The sequence below is a fragment of the Macaca thibetana genome, chromosome 15, assembly GCF_024542745.1.
Source record: "Macaca thibetana thibetana isolate TM-01 chromosome 15, ASM2454274v1, whole genome shotgun sequence".
Taxonomy (NCBI): domain Eukaryota; kingdom Metazoa; phylum Chordata; class Mammalia; order Primates; family Cercopithecidae; genus Macaca; species Macaca thibetana.
This window is the reverse complement of record NC_065592.1, coordinates 5,450,516-5,465,711: the sequence shown is the minus strand read 5'-3', so window position 1 is coordinate 5,465,711 and position 15,196 is coordinate 5,450,516. Positions and strand designations below refer to the sequence as shown.

At 53.3% G+C, this 15,196-nt stretch overlaps 3 protein-coding genes across 8 annotated transcripts in view; 2 read left to right on the top strand and 1 right to left on the bottom strand.

The window, feature by feature from the left end:
• The window catches only part of AK8 (adenylate kinase 8), a 346,351-nt gene that overhangs the window by 156,064 nt on the left and 175,091 nt on the right, over nucleotides 1–15,196 (bottom strand). Inside the window, exon 2 of the mRNA XM_050760106.1 lies at nucleotides 1,895–2,030. Coding sequence (XP_050616063.1) covers nucleotides 1,895–1,978 — 84 coding nt within the window. The 5' untranslated portion in view covers nucleotides 1,979–2,030. The remainder of the gene's footprint in view (nucleotides 1–1,894; nucleotides 2,031–15,196) is intronic.
• Nucleotides 1–15,196, top strand: part of GTF3C5 (general transcription factor IIIC subunit 5) — an 870,547-nt gene that overhangs the window by 683,675 nt on the left and 171,676 nt on the right. The window lies entirely within an intron of this gene.
• SPACA9 (sperm acrosome associated 9) lies at nucleotides 1,465–14,868 on the top strand. Of its 6 annotated transcripts, none has more exons than XM_050760327.1 (5): nucleotides 2,592–2,730; nucleotides 8,747–8,927; nucleotides 12,226–12,428; nucleotides 13,130–13,277; nucleotides 14,797–14,868. In XM_050760327.1, the coding sequence occupies exons 2-5, from the start codon at nucleotides 8,784–8,786 to the stop codon at nucleotides 14,806–14,808; spliced, it is 507 nt and encodes a 168-aa protein (XP_050616284.1). In that variant the 5' UTR covers nucleotides 2,592–2,730; nucleotides 8,747–8,783; the 3' UTR covers nucleotides 14,809–14,868. The 6 variants fall into 6 exon arrangements, with proteins under 6 accessions (XP_050616280.1, XP_050616279.1, XP_050616284.1 ...); XM_050760328.1 differs by having other exon boundaries at nucleotides 14,440–14,868; XM_050760323.1 differs by lacking the exon at nucleotides 2,592–2,730 and adding an exon at nucleotides 1,465–1,589 and having other exon boundaries at nucleotides 13,130–14,868.

Genomic DNA, 15,196 nt, shown 5'->3' with positions numbered 1-15,196 from the left:
GTGATGGAATGAGATGATTTTTGATGGTTCACACATAAATATTTTACATTTCATGTTTAAATCATTGTGTATTTAACATATTGGAAAAATAAGTACATCGAATCAATAATTTCAAGGATATCACTTAGGATGAGGCAAAAGCGGCTATTTAATTTTTTTAAAGGTGAGTTGATTAGAACAAGTGATTAGTTTAAATGGAGGTGCATTAGTGGTTATGCAGATCTGTCCATGTGATATAACTGCACAGAACTGTATGCACAACAAAAACATCCATGCAGGTGAAAATGGAGGAAATCCAAATAAGGCCTACAGTTCAGGTAACCCTCTTGTACCAATGCCAGTTTCCTGGTTTCGACAATGTGCTACAGTTATGTTAGATGTTATCACTGGGGCAATGGGGGAGGGGAGACCAGAAATCCATACTATTTTTTAACTTCCTGTGAATCTAAAATTATTTTAAAGTCAAAAGTATAAAAAATGGAAATGGTCAAAACCATGGAGGGAATACACAGATGACTAAGGACTGGAAATATTGGACTGAAAGCTTTCTTGTTGGGAGGCAGAGGCAGAAGGACTGTTTGAGCCCAGGAGTTCAAGACCAGTCCGGGCAACATAGCAAGACCTCGTCTCTACTAAAATTTAAAAAAAAGATTAGCCAGGTATGGTGGCCTGCACCTGCAGTTTCAGCTACTCTGGAGGGGCTGAGGCAGAAGGATTGCTTGAGCCTAGGAGTTCAAGGCTGCCGTAAGCCATAACTGCATCACTGCACTCCAGCCTGGGCAACAGTGCAAGACCCTGTTTCAAAATCAGGAAAAGCTTTCCTGGGCAACTCCTCCAACAATCACTGTGGAAAACACACCAGGTTCTCTAGAGCAGACAGCAGGGCTCCAGATGCTCCCCCATCCTGCCCTGACCTGCTGACTTCTAACCCAGCTAGCTATTTTATTTGTGATTGGCCACTCAAGCAGTTTTCGGAATCTCTTGCTCTCCCTCTATCAGTTAAAACTTTCCAAGGGGAATGTGTTTGATGGAGGTACAGACACGGGTTTCTTTGTCTGGGCTCAGCTATCTAGTGTGCAGGGCAGAGTCTCAAATGACCACAGACACCACTATGCCCTCCATGCCATGCCCCTGGGGACGGGGTGTACCCTGGTGAGCAGACAAATATTCTGGAAACTGAGCTCCAGCTTCCCTTTGCCTCCCAGAACCTTTGAGTGGCTGAGAGTTCATCCCCTCCAGCTCCTGAAAGCCTTGACCTCCACCAAGTGCAGAAGGGAAAACTGGGGCCCTGGCGGGGGCGGGGCCCCGCCCAAAGTCACACGGTGAGCTAGGGGCCCAGTCAGGCCTGGAGCCAGGATGAGAGCTTCGGAGCTGCAGGGGACGTCCGGCCCTGAGAGGGAGGGACCAGGGTGGGAGACGCTGCTGTCCCCGAGGCAGTCTTCTCCGAGGATGGAGATGCCAGCTTGAACTCGGACAATGCCCACCTCAGAAACCTGGGCCGAGAGGCTCCCCACAAATTCGACAGATGGGAACTGTCAGAGCCAGGAGAGCCCCTAGGAGACCACCTCTTCCAAGCTGGCATTTCACAGGTGGGGAAACCGAGACAAGGAAAGGACTGGTTCCAGATCTTAAGGCACCAGGACCAAATCTCGGCTCAAGTGGCCCCCTTCCTCCCTCTGGGTCCGCCTGAGGCAAACCCTGGCAGGGCCAGGGGCGTCCCCAGCTCGAGGGCCCCCTCGGGGTCACGGCGACACACGAATCGGACACCTCGAGTTGGGCTGCTTCGTGGGCGCATGACTCGGCCCCAGCTACGGGTCCCGGCCGCGCACCCGACGTCGCGGTGGAGGCTCCCGAGCCGCCGCCAGCGTCGCGACAGGCAGGGGTGTCCGGTCACCTGCATCAACTCGAAGATGTGGTTCTCCTCCCCGTACTGGGGCATCTCGGGGGGGATACGGTGCGGGGCGCTGGCCGAGTCCATGCAGCAGTCGCGGCGCGCCGCTCCCTAGTAACCGCGTCGCCAGGGCCGCCGCGCCGTCTGCGTCATCAGCACGCGCGGCAGCCCCGCCCTGCAGGCTCCGCGCCGGGCCCAGATCCCCGAGCTTCGGTCGCGCGGGTCGCCCCCGCCCCGACCTCTTCGGCTGACGCGCTCTGCGGCTTGGGCAAGTTCTTTCCCTCACCCCGACCTCTCTTTCCCCGTTTGCGCATCTTAGCGGGAGACACCCTCAGGTGGCTTCCAGCTGGGTCTCCTCGTATCTGAGACCCTCGACGAAACCCAGAAGGGGCAGGTCGGCCCTCCGAGGCGGACCCTGCTTCTGGTTCTGTCAGTGCTCCCTGGCCCCGCTCCCTGTGCCTCAGTTTCCCCATCTTTAAAATAGAGATGCGGGAATAAATGTGGGGGAGGGTGTTTGAAGAGGGAGGGGCGTCTATGGGATGGGCCGGAGGTTCGAGGATCGGGTTGAAATCCTCAGCCCAACTCCTAGCGTCGAGCCCGGGTAGACCCCACCTCCGGCTCCCCGGCTCTGGCCCAGCCGCCACGTGACCCGATTGCTATGGCACCGGCGGTAACAATCAGGCCCGCGGCCCCGCCCCTTCTCGCCCGACCTCCCCACCCACCCTCGCCTCCCAAGACCTGGGACGGGCCTCCCCAACCCTCCGGGGCAGCGACACTCACGGAGTGACTTCAGCTTCTGGGTGCTCCGTGGAGCGAAGAGCGCTCTAGGACAAGCAAGGGTAAACAGCGATGACCGTGGGTGGGCCCACTCAGACCCCATCCCGGCCTCTGGGTCAGAAACTGGAAGCTGGGGTGGAGGATGGAAAGATGGAGGGGTCCGGAGGATGGAGGGGCCTGCATAGCTGTCTGGGTGGGTGGCGAGGGGAAGGTTCGCGCTGGAGATGGAGCTTTTCGAGTCGTGTGAATTCCCAGTGGTACGGGGCAGCTTGATATTTTATTAGTCGCAACACTGAATAGGGAGCTCTAGCTCTTGTCTGTTGCCATTAACAGTAGGAACTGTAAGAGTTTGTTGAACTCTTAACTTTGTGCTCTCGGCGAAACTCTGTTGTCTCTGTACCTTATGGAGAGGGAAAATGGCACAGTCAGTGCAGACAGCCCCAGATTCCAGTCTTGGCTCCACTTCTTACTGTGTGAGCTTGGCAAAATCTTTACTTGCTCCGTGCCTCACTTTCCTCGCCTGTGAAGCAGGAACTGCTGAAGGATTTCAGGAGCTAATGTATTGGAGAGTAACTGGCATGCAGTAAGCACACAATATATGGGGCTACTATTAGTAGTAGTATTTCATTTAATCGTTCCAACAACCCTGTGAAATGGGCACCTTCATTCCCATTTTACAGATGAGAAATTGGAGGATTAGAACAATGAGGAGTGGTTGGCTGGGTAACTTTGGGCGAGTCACTTCCCCTTTCTGGGCTTCTTTCCTCATCAGTTGTTGATCATACAGCCTTAGAACCAGAAGGCCTCTTGAAGAAGAGGCTAATCCAAACTCTCTCATTTGACAGATGGATAAATTGAGGCCCAGAAAAGGGAGAAATCTTGGCTAGGGTCACTGATTAAATCGGGCAGAGCCAGGGCATGAACTCCACATACAGGCTCCAGCTAAAGCCTTTTTCTACCAGCCACCAGCCCAGAGACGTGCCCAATGTAAAAGCCAGCACTGTTGCCTCCTCACCTCCAAACCGCTTCCTCAAAGCGTGCACACCTTGGTAGGCTTGTCAAACCCAACTGTAAAGATAGCTGGGGAAGAAAAGGAAGCTGCCTCCTCCTGAACAAAGTACACAACAGCCATGCCTGCCATTTGCACTGGAGAGGTTTGGTTTGCTTTCTGGACATTTCTGAAATGACTTGCCTTTCTCCTCATTTATTTTAAGCCCTAGGCGCTTTTCCTACCATGATTTAATCTTCTTTACCAGCCTGGAAAAATACAAATCAATTAAAGCCTAAAACCTATGGGTAATCATTTTTTTCCTCCCTCCTCCCCCAGATCGAGAAGTGCCCATACCCTGTGCCTTTCATCCACACTAATTTGGCTGCAGTGGCTCTCGTTCAAGGGACGATCACTTCGGATAGCTTATTACAGCTCCTCTCATGACATTCCTGGCATGCATGTCACAAGTTGCTAGCATCAAGAACGGAGTCAGTTTTGCTCTCAGCGGCTCTTGGGGCCACCAGCCAAGGTAGTGCTGTATCCCTGGAGAACCTGACAACCCCAGGAAGCCCCAAGAGGGTGACAGGGAGCTGGGCACATAAAGGGCAGCCCCCTGAATGTTTAGTCCTCCTTGCTTTGGGTCAAGGAAAAGGGAAAGTCTAGTGGTCATGGCAGTGAGGCCTAGGGCTAGGGCTCTAGTCAGTGGCTGAACCCTGGAGACGTCAGGCAGCTCTTCAGGCCCTTCGCATTCCCTATCCTCACCTCCACAGTCAGTCTGATGTCTGGTGTGTTTGTCTCTAAGTACTACCAAGGAGAAGGGGAGGAGGAAGGAGGAAGGGAGGAAGAAGGGAGGGATCCAAGTGAAGAGCCCAGACTTTATAAAGCCAGGCAGAGCTGAGCAGGAAGTCCTGACTTGCCCATTCCTTATCTGGCCTCAGTTTCCTAATCTATCCTGTGAGGATAACCATGGTACCTGGCTCTAAGGCCGTGGTGAGGACTTGAGCTAACATGTCCTAGAGCCGCATCCCATGACCCACGCTGTTCTTAGGAGGACTGGAGTGAGCCACCCTTCTTCAGGCCAGGATCTCCTTGAGGGCTGGAGCACAGCCCCAGCTGTCCCGGCACCGTGCCCACCCTCCTCCTGCAAATGCCCCTCCAGCAGACAGTGGCCCTTCGTTCTCCAGGTTCCCACCTGCTTCCCTGCTTTATTTCCTCCTTATCTAAAATGCTGTTCATTTCGCTCTTCCGCATGGTCTGCCTTCCCCTGTGACAGACGAGCTCCTCCAGGGCGGGGAGTCTTGTTGGACACCCCAGCACCTGAATAGTGCCTGGCACACAGTAGAAACGCACAAGTGAATGAATGCATGAAGTGCTTTTCACCCCCTTGGCTTAGAAGCCTTCTGCTGTTCTTTCAAATGCCTCACCTGACACTGGGGTCCCTCAGCCTGACCCTGTCCACTGTCCTCTTCTGCACAGTCCCACGTCCCCACACACCAACCTCCAGCCCAGGGTCCCACCCCCACTGCACACCTGTCTCACCTCTCCACAGCCTCCTCCTTCTCAAGTCCGGATCCAAACATCCCTTCCTCCGGGAGGTCAAGCCCTTAGCAGTTCCTGCTTCTTTTGAGGTACACACCATGCCTGTGATGGTGTCCCCTGCCATTGCACACACACACGCTTCAGCCACAGTCGCGTTGATGATTCTGATGATAGCACCACCACATTCCGGGCCCCATGGTCCACGCCGTACACCTCTGGTCTCGTGTCGGCTCACCCCAGGCTGGGAGGCTGCTGCACGCTGAGGCTTAGGGAAGATGGGCAGCTTGCCCAAGGTCAGCAAGAAGGGCTGGAGTCAGGATTTGAATCCAGGCCTCTGTGATTCCAGGGCTCCAGCTCCTCTCATGACATTCGTGGTGTGCATGTCACAAGTTGCTAGGATCAAGAACAGAGTCAGTTCCTCTCAACCTCTAACAGCCACAGCTCTCACCATGATGGGGGAAAAGCCAGGCCCAAAGGGCACATGCCCCTTCTCCCTGGAGCTCCACCTATGTGCTCTCTCTAACTTTCCTGGAGCTTCACCTTTGAGTCATTTGTAAGCCCTGGGCCAAGATTAGGGCAAGGCAAGTGATGCACTCTCAGCACAAAACTTAAGGGAATGCCAACAGTTCAATCACTGAGGTGGACATTTTTCACGTTTTAATGCAATATTTTTTAAAAATCAAAAATAATGCCTAAAATCCATTTAGAGTAACATGTCAAAAATTTAAGTAAAGGTAGGCTCAGTATTACTGATTTCTCCTCTTGCCTCAGGTTTCAATATGGCAAGGTGCAGCAATCTTTTCTTTACAAATTCTGACGCTGCCAGCTCATGCTTCTAATCCCAGCACATTGGGAGGCTGAGGTGGGAGGATCGCTGGAGCCCAGGAGTTCGAGACCAGCCTGAGCAACATAGGGAGACCCCATCTCTACAAAAAAAAAAAAAAGAAAGAAAGAAAACAAGTAGTCAGGCACGGTGGCACGTACCTGAGGTCCTAGCTACTCAAGAGGCTGAGGTGGAAGCCCAGGAGGTCAAGGTTGCAGTGAGTCATGATCACACCACCACACTCCAGCCTGCGTGAAAGAGCAAGACCCGTTCTTTAAAAAACGTTTTTGGGGCTGGGTACAGTGGCTCTTGCCTGTCATCCCAGCACTTTCGGAGGCTGAGAAAGGTGGTTCACTTGAGGCCAGGAGTTCAAGACCAGCCTAGCTGACATGGTGAAATTCCATCTCTACTAAAAATACAAAAAATAGCCAGGTGTAGTGGCACACACCTGTAATCCCAGCTACTCAAGATGCTTTTTTTTTTTCTTTTGGAGACACGGTCTCACTGTGTCACCCAGGTTGGAGTGCAATACTGCGATCATGGCTCACTGCAGCCTTGACCTCCTGGGTTCAAGCGATCCTCCTGCCTCAGCCTCCCAAAGTGCTGGGATTACAGGTGTGAGCCACTGTGCCTGGTCTATTTTTATCCTGATTGCTGAGTTTTTTGGCACCTCCTTAAGTTTTGCACGGAGGCAAGTGCCTTCCTCATCTCGCCCTAGTTGGGCCTGGGTGAGCCGGACACCATGGGAGGCGCAACAGGAAACCACTGTGCGTGAGTCAGCGTGTCTGCTCCATGTGGTGGGGACCAGCCAAGGGTGTGGCAGGTGTCAATAAACCATGGCAGGCGTCATAAACCCCCACCTCATTCCCCACCCTCAGCTCTCCTTTCCATAGGAGGTTGAGCTGGAAAGAGGATCCTGCCCTGCCTGCCCTGGCCCTGGCCCCAGCCCACCCCCAGGGGAGCTGCAGCTGCCCCTGTGTCTGCTGATAGTCACAGCCCTGTGGCTCTGCTGCAGAAGCATACTCTTGTCTTTCCAGGAGACCCGCTCAGTGGCTCTTAAGGTGGCTCCTCTAAGGCAGCCTTGCTGGCTTTTGGCTCCAGGGATAGAGGCTCTGTGGCTGGGCTCCATCTTGCTAATGGGCCTCTTCCCCAGCCTCCTCCAAGTTCCCTGATTTACCACACCCATCATCTCGCAGAGGCCATCTCCTGGTCTGTTCCTGTGTTTCCTTTCATTCCTCTGATGTCGTCTCCCCCGCCTCTGTGGGTTTTTTTTGGGCTTTTTTGTTTGTTTATTTGTTTGTTTGTTTTTCGAGACAGGGTCTCACTGTGTCCCCCAGGCTGGAGTGCAGTACTGTGATCATGGCTCACTGCAGCCTTGACCTCCTGGGTTCAAGCTGGACCCCCAGCTCCAGCCCTGCTCTGGACACAGCAGAAAGAAATATTTCCCAGCCTTGTCTTGTTCTCATTCCTATCCACCTGGGACCTGCTTGGAAGCTTGGAATGTGCCTTCCCTGCCCCAGTCCATGCTAAATGTTCTGGCCCCTTCCATCTCCAACATCTCCCTTGGACTGGACCTGACCTCAGCACAGCCTTCTCTGACCCCTGCTCATGTGGTGACACATTCGAGCCTGGACTTTGTTCTGGAGGCAGTGGAGGGGCAGCCGAGTGTGGCAGCACTGACGATGCTGGTTAGATGTAAGGAAGCCTAGGACCCAGGGTGTCTTGGGCACAAATTTGCTGTGACACCCTGGGCAAAACCTTTCCCTCTGAGCCTCACTTTCTCTGTAGCAGCTCAAGGGAGTTTGTTTTCTGAGTCCCTTCCCGCTCTAATGTGATAGAAATCTGTGGTCTGGAGCATTTTGCACGCACTCAGCAAAATCGTGATGTCGTGGAGCACACACCCACAGACTCTTCTGCCCACAGGAGGATTGTAGATGCTCTGTGGACCACCCAAATCACAGCAGGGACAGTCTGTGAGGTGCCAAGAGAGAGCCCTCCCCACAGCCTCCATGTTACTGATCACGGCATTCCAGCAATTAGCAGGGTCAGAGAGCAGTCCACTAGCCACCAGCCCTGCCCTGAGAATGCGCAAACCTGAGACCAAGGCTCCTGCCCCCAGCCCAGAGCAGGCAGACTCACATCTTCTCAAACTAGACAGTCTAGTATTGATTCTTCTCCCCGCTTAATTCATGGGAAGGAATTCCCAGACTTTCCCACCAATTGCAGAGCAGCAGATACTTTAAAATAATTTGATCCACACTGATAATCCCCTGGTTTTATATCCTGTGGTATATCCCTTGATCCCTGACACCACAGTGAGGGATTGGAGGCTGTGTGTGTGTACACACGTGCGTGTGTGTGTGTATGCATGTGCTTATGTGTGCACATGTATGTGTGTGCGTGCGTGTACGTGTGTGCGTGCATGTGTGTAGATCCCACATCTGGAGAAACAGAACCAGAGAAACTCGGTCCACAGCTGATGGAAGAAGTCACATTTCATGGCAAAGAATGTGTTCATGGAGGGTAAATTTCGAGGTCAGGCTCAGCTCTGTCATGGACAGCCTGGGGGGTCCGGACAAGTGTGCAGCCTCCCAGGGCCGTGCTTTCTTCTGTGGGGAGGCGCTCACAGGTGCTCCAGTGAGAGTGACCTGACAGTCATTCCCTCCAGAGCTGGATCCGAGCACTGGGTCCCGGGACCTCATCACTACCCTCTTTCTCCCCACAGATTCCTCCTCTCCTGTAAATGACCACAGAGGAAGACAATGAATGAGGTGAAAGAATTGCTTCGCGGCATCGAGCAGAAGTACAAGCTCTTCCAGCAGCAGCAGCTCACCTTCACTGCCGCTCTGGAGCACTGCAGGGAGAACGCCCACGACAAGATCCGGCCCATCTCCAGCATCGGGCAGGTGGGGCTCCCGACCCCCACGCCGGCCGAGGGGCAACAAGCCCAGCCCCCTCTCATGAAAGATGAAACCACTGGGGCCCAGACAGGGGAAGCACATTTGTGCCAGAATCAGGACCCAGACCCAGAACCTAAATGGTGGAATGAGTCCTTCATTTGTTTCTCCACCAAATATGTAAGTGAATAACACAGCAGTTAAAGAGGCGGGCTTAAGACTCAGCCAGCTGGGGCTTACGTCCTACCTCTACCGTGTGCCACTGCTGTGGCCTCCGCCAGTGACCTCACCTTTCTGTGCCTCAGTGACCTCATCTGTGACGCAGGTTCGGTGGTCACCCATAGAAAACTGGGGATTTATTGGTGACCAGAGGGATCCTGTCCCTGCCATCAGATTCCACTGGGGGTTGAGGAACTGTGGGATGCCAAGCACACTGCCAGGTGCTTTCGCAGACGTTTTTATTTAACCTGCATCTCCTCCAAGGTTAGCTGCTGTCCAGGTTTGCTCTGCAGGACTTGGAGGCCTCAAGACCAAATGAGCCTTCCAGGAAGTTAGGGGCTGGAGCTGCAGTGCGGTTAGGAACACACACAGGCCGGCCCTTCGCAGCTTGGAGGGAGTCAGCCTGTGGAAGGGTAACTGCCCCAAGATGGGTGGGAACAGGCACAGGGCTCAGAACTGCAGAGGAGAAACAGGCTCGGGAGGAACAAGCGACCCCCTCGCTGGCAGCATCCTTTAAAAGCTTTTTTTCTGGCCAGGCGTGGTGGCTGATGCCTGTAATCCCAGCACTTTGAGAGGCCGAGGCAGGTGGATCACGAGGTCAGGAGTTTGAGACCAGCCTGACCAACATGGTGAAACCCCATCTCTACTAAAAATACAAAAATTAGCCGGGCATGGTGGCGGGTGCCTGTAATCCCAGCTACTCAGGAGGCTGAGGCAGGAGAATTGCTTGAATCTGGGAGGCGGAGGTTGCAGTGAGCTGAGATTACGCCATTGCACTCCAGCCTGGGCCACAGAGCAAGACTGCGTCTCAAAAAACAAAAAAAAAAAAGAAAAAAAAATCTTTTTTTCTAATTTTGGTAAAATGTTTCCTCAATTTTTTAACTCAAAAAAATGTTAAATGTAGAGGCCAGATGCAGCGGCTCATGCTGGTAATCCCAGCACTTTGGGAGGCCAAGGTGGGTGGATCACCTGAGGCCAGGAGTTTGAGACCATCCTGGCCAACATGGTGAAACCCCATCTTTACTAAAAATCCAAAAATTAGCCAGGTGTGGTGGCACGCACCTATAGTCCCAGTGACTCGGGAGGCTGAGGCATGAGAATCACATGAACCCTGGAGGCAGAGGCTGCAGTGAGCCAAGATCATACCACTGCACTCCAGCCTGGGCGACACAGCAAGACCCTCTCTCTCTCAAAAGAAAACAGTTAAATGTACAGAAAAGCAGCACCCATATAACCCTCACCCAGATTCAGCGACTTGTGACATTTAGCCAGTTTAGCCATATTTGCCCATGCACGCAGCCCCTGAGCTACTGGAAAATAAACTTCCTCTTCTGTAAACCTGGACTTCGGGGGAAGAAAGGAAAGAAACTGGCTACATCCTTTTTCGTCCATCCTCCAGAAGCTTCAAAAGTCAACAAGTGTCCCTTCCCAGAATCTCTATCAATGCATAAGGGAGTGGCCTTCTTGCCTTAGGTTCAACTGAAGGCTATTGGTAAATAGTGGCCTTGTGTTCTGAGTTGCCTCTTACCCCTCCCCTGCCCTCCCTGAACCAAAAGTGTCCAAAGGTTCCCTGCACACCGTGCCCCGCCCCCTGGTCCCCCCACCAGTGCTCTGTTGTAGTTACACCTTGGGGCAGGTTCCTCCTCCTCGACCCCCACAGGTGCCCTTGTGGGTATGTGTGTCAAAACCCTCTCGCCCTTACAAAGCTGCTGTGTGCCTGGCAATCCTTGAGAAGGAAGCACTTCAGATTGTTTGGGGAAACATCCCTTAGCAACAAAAAGGCAAACGGTTAGAGCAAGAAAACCCTGATTTAGATGTAGACCTTTGTGGGTGCTGGAGGAGGTGATACCTGCATCTGTCATCAGATTGTGGAGAGTAGAACCATCTGACCGTGAAATGGGTCTGTTAACCTGGCCTGGACCACAGCCAATTCCTCCTTAGCACAAGATCAGACCTCTGGCTCTGGCTCAACCTCGGATGCAGTCACTTGGTAACCCAATAAGCTCCACTTACTCGCCTGCCCCTCCTTCCTCCAGCTTGTGAACATAGTACAGCTGAAGCCCAAAAGATTCCAGTCCCTGCTGTTTCCTCCTCAGTATGGGTGGCCCACGCTGGCATTTCTCACAATGAACTCTCTAAGTGGGATGACAGGCACTGTGGCATTAAGTCAGGGGGCAGCCCCCTTTTGCTTTAGGTAGTGGTTGGTTCAGGTGGCATGGGGACAGGTGAGGGGTAGGGCACGGAGCCACTGAGCTGGGGACAACATCCAACTAAGCCACTGGTGCCCTGGGCAGGTTATTTCACCTCTCCAGACCTCCAGTGCTCATGTCATGGTACTCATCTGTAAGATGAGAATTTAAAAAGGTACCTACTCAGTGTGTAGGGTTTAGATGAACACAAGTGAGAGCAGGCCTGTAAAGCATTTTGCATGGTGCTGGAACACTTGATTTTATATCCGTCTATCTATCTACCCATCCATCCATCCATTTAATTTAATTAATTTTTTTTTTTTTTTTTTTTTTTTTTTGAGATGGCGTCTTGCTCTGTTACCCAGGCTGGAGTGCAGTGGTGTGATCTCGGCTCACTGCAGCCTCCGCCTCCCGGGTTCAAGTGGTTTTCCTGCCTTAGCCTCCTGAGTAGCTGGGACTACAGGCATGTGCCACCACGCCTGGCTAATTTTGTTTTTTCCTAGTAGAGATGGGGTTTTACCATGTTTACCAGGCTGGTCTCAAACTCCTGACCTCAAGTGATCCCTGCCCACCTCAGCCTCCCAAAGTGCTGGGATTACATGTGTGAGCCACTGTGCCCAGCCAATCCATTAATTTCATATCATCTATCTATGTATCCATCCATCCATCCATCCATCCATCCATCCATCCATCCATCCATCCATCCATCCCATCCATCGAGAGAGATACCACTATATAGAGTGGTCTGTACCTTAAAATGCTTACGCGTTACTTGCATCTCCCCCATGAATCATGGAGGGTGGGAGGGAGTAGGGTGGGTGCTCCTGGACATCTGCACCATAAGCCAGCCAGGACCCGGGTTGGCATGTCCCCAGCTCATGTGGTGGTGGCCTTTGCAGGTGCAGAGCTACATGGAACACCACTGCAACAACTCCACAGACCGGCGGATTCTGCTCATGTTCCTGGACATCTGTTCAGAGCTGAGTAAGCTCTGCCAGCACTTTGAGGCCGTGCACTCTGGCACCCCAGTCACCAACAACCTCCTCGAGAAATGCAAAACCCTCGTTAGCCAAAGCAATGACTTAAGCAGCCTCAGAGCAAAGTAAGTCCCTCTGGTGCTGCTTTTGAGGCCCCGTGTGTGCCTGTGGGGAGGCCTCTGTCCTGCTTCTTTCCTGTTGTCTGGGTCATGTGGCTCCTGTTAGACCACCCTGGGCAGGAAATCCCAGTCTCCTCTCGGATTCAACGAAAACTTTTCTTTACAAGCATCATAGACATGGCAGGATACCAAATGTCTCACGGGTGTTAGCACCAGGCAGGTGGAGAAGCGGATGTAGAGCCCAGAGCAGTTGCCCCCGGAAGCCCACAGAGATCCTCACTGACATGCAAAGAAGTGGACGCTAGCGCTGCCTCCCAGGGGCAGCAGCACCGCCACTGAGGGCTCCTCATCCTGACAGCCTGGGAGCCCGCAGGACAGTGGGCCAGAGCCTGGGGAAGCTCTGTAGATACCAGGGTGAGATGAGCCAGAGGGATGAGCCAGCCAGTTCCTCACCCCCAACCCAGGTTCCTGCGGACCGTGCGGCAGTGGTTTGCACCTCCTGTCTTTCACACCAGAATTACCTGAGGCCTGTGGCACCCCAGGCCTGGTCTGCCAGAATCTCTGGGGACAGAGAGCCTGAGCATGCTGTGTGTCCAGTTCTAAAGCCTCCCCAGGTGACTCTGCTGTGCCTGAGGTCTGGCGGCTGCTTGCCACGGCATGGCAAGTCCCGGGAGCATGGGCTCACCCGGCCCCCTGCCATCCTGCAGATACCCTCATGACGTGGTGAACCACCTCAGCTGTGACGAGGCCCGGAACCACTACGGAGGCGTGGTCAGCCTCATCCCCCTCGTGCTAGACTTAATGAAAGAATGGATTGCCCACTCTGAGAAGTTGCCACGCAAGGTGCTGCAGCACGTGAGTGAGCCCCAGGCACGCCAGGAGAGCACCAGGGGAGCCGCTCGTCCTGCCCAGGCCATAGGCACCCAGCCCGGGGCCACTAAACACAAGGGTAGACAGCTCACCAAAGTCAGCCTCAAACCCAGGGGATGTTCAAAACCGCCCTGGAGGCCTCCTGGTGGGAAACTGTAACTCAGAGCCAGGGAGCTACATCGGTGGAGAGCTTTGCTATTTAATTTGGATTTTACTGGTTGGTCCTTTTTTCATTGGTACCCACGGCCCCTGCCACTTACTAACCCCAAAGGGAATCAGCCAATATATTACTGAGACTTCCTCTCTCTCTCTTGCTTTAACTTTTTTTTTTTTTTGAGACAGAGTTTCGCTCTGTTGCCCAGGCTGGAGTGCAGTGGCGCGACCTCTGCTCACTGCAAGCTCCGCCTCCCGGGTCCACGCCATTATCCTGCCTCAGCCTCCCGAGTAGGTGGGACTACAGGCACCCGCCACCACGCCTGGCTAATTCTTTGTATTTTTAGTAGAGACGGGGTTTCACCGTGTTAGCCAGGATGGTCTCAATCTCCTGACCTCGTGATCCGCCCTCGTGATCAGCCTCCCAAAGTGTTGGGATTATAGGCGTGAGCCACTGCGCCCGGCCCTCTTGCTTTAACTTCTAATGTTTCCGCTTCTAAGCATCAGGCTCCGTGCTGATGAAGAGGAAACCCACTTACAGGAGTTTCCCAAACAGGATGGCGTGGTAGAGGGTCCAAGGAGGGCACTGAACTGTCACCTAGGTCCTCTTTGAGCCACATCCGGCTCCAGTGCCAGGCCTGTCCCTGCTGCGGGCTGCAGCTTTGCAGTGAGCCACCAAGCTGGAGACCATCCGCTCCTTGCCCCACCACCAGCCCCAACTGTAGGCAAGGCACATGCTGATTGCGAGCCAGGGATGCTCCCCTCCAGGATGGAGTGGGGGTGAGCATGTGGAACGCAGTGTGTTTATATTTTATTGTTATTTTTTGAAATGGAGTCTCACTCTGCCTCCCAGGCTGGCATGCAATGGCATGATCTCGGCTCACTGCAACCTCCACCTCCAGGTTCAAGCGATTCTCCTGCCTCAGCCTCCTGAGTAGCTGGAATTACAGGCACCCACCACCCCACCTGGCTAATTTTTGTATTTTTTTTTTAGTAGAGACGGGGCTTCACCATGTCGGCCAGGCTGGTCTTGAACTCCTGACCTCAACTGATCCACCCACCTCGGCCTCTCAAAGTGCTGGGATTACAGGTGTGAGCCACCGCATCTGGCCAGAACTCAGTGTGTTTAGTTCTCTGGACCACAGCCAAAGGGGAATAAACCCACCTTCCCTTCTCCTTTACTTGGGAGAGGGAGACCATGACCGAAGCCAGAATTCTGATTTTACGGCTCCTGAGCAAGGGCAGTGACCTGGTTTTCACAGCATAGTTGAACCCCAAACATTGTAAAATGTGTCCCTGGCTTCTGAGCTTGCCCAAAGTAATGTCTGACTGTTGGTTTTTCCCTTCACAGGGGACGACTTAGCTTCTGTATTGTTGCTTCCTCAGGGGGAGACAGTCGAGAATAAAAAGTATTCTACCACCTCTCTGCCTGGCTTGGTTTCCTGGGATTTATCCCTGAAAGAAAACCTCCATCTCCCCTAAGACATCAAAGGACACTGGGCAGTAGCCACACATGCAGAGCCTCAGCAGACAGCAGAGAGAGGCCGCCCTAGGCAAGGGGGCGTGCCTGTCTCCAGTCAGCTTCTAAGAGGCTCATGCCCAAGCTCCAGAGGGCGAGCCAGCATTCAGATCTTCCTCCAAGGGTGGGAAGTCTAGTTAGAGATCTAGTCAGATAAGAAAACCTGAATTTTCCTGAGAAATTAAAAACTGCCACCTCTCAGTCTTAGTCTCAAAGGAGTTGCTTCAACCGT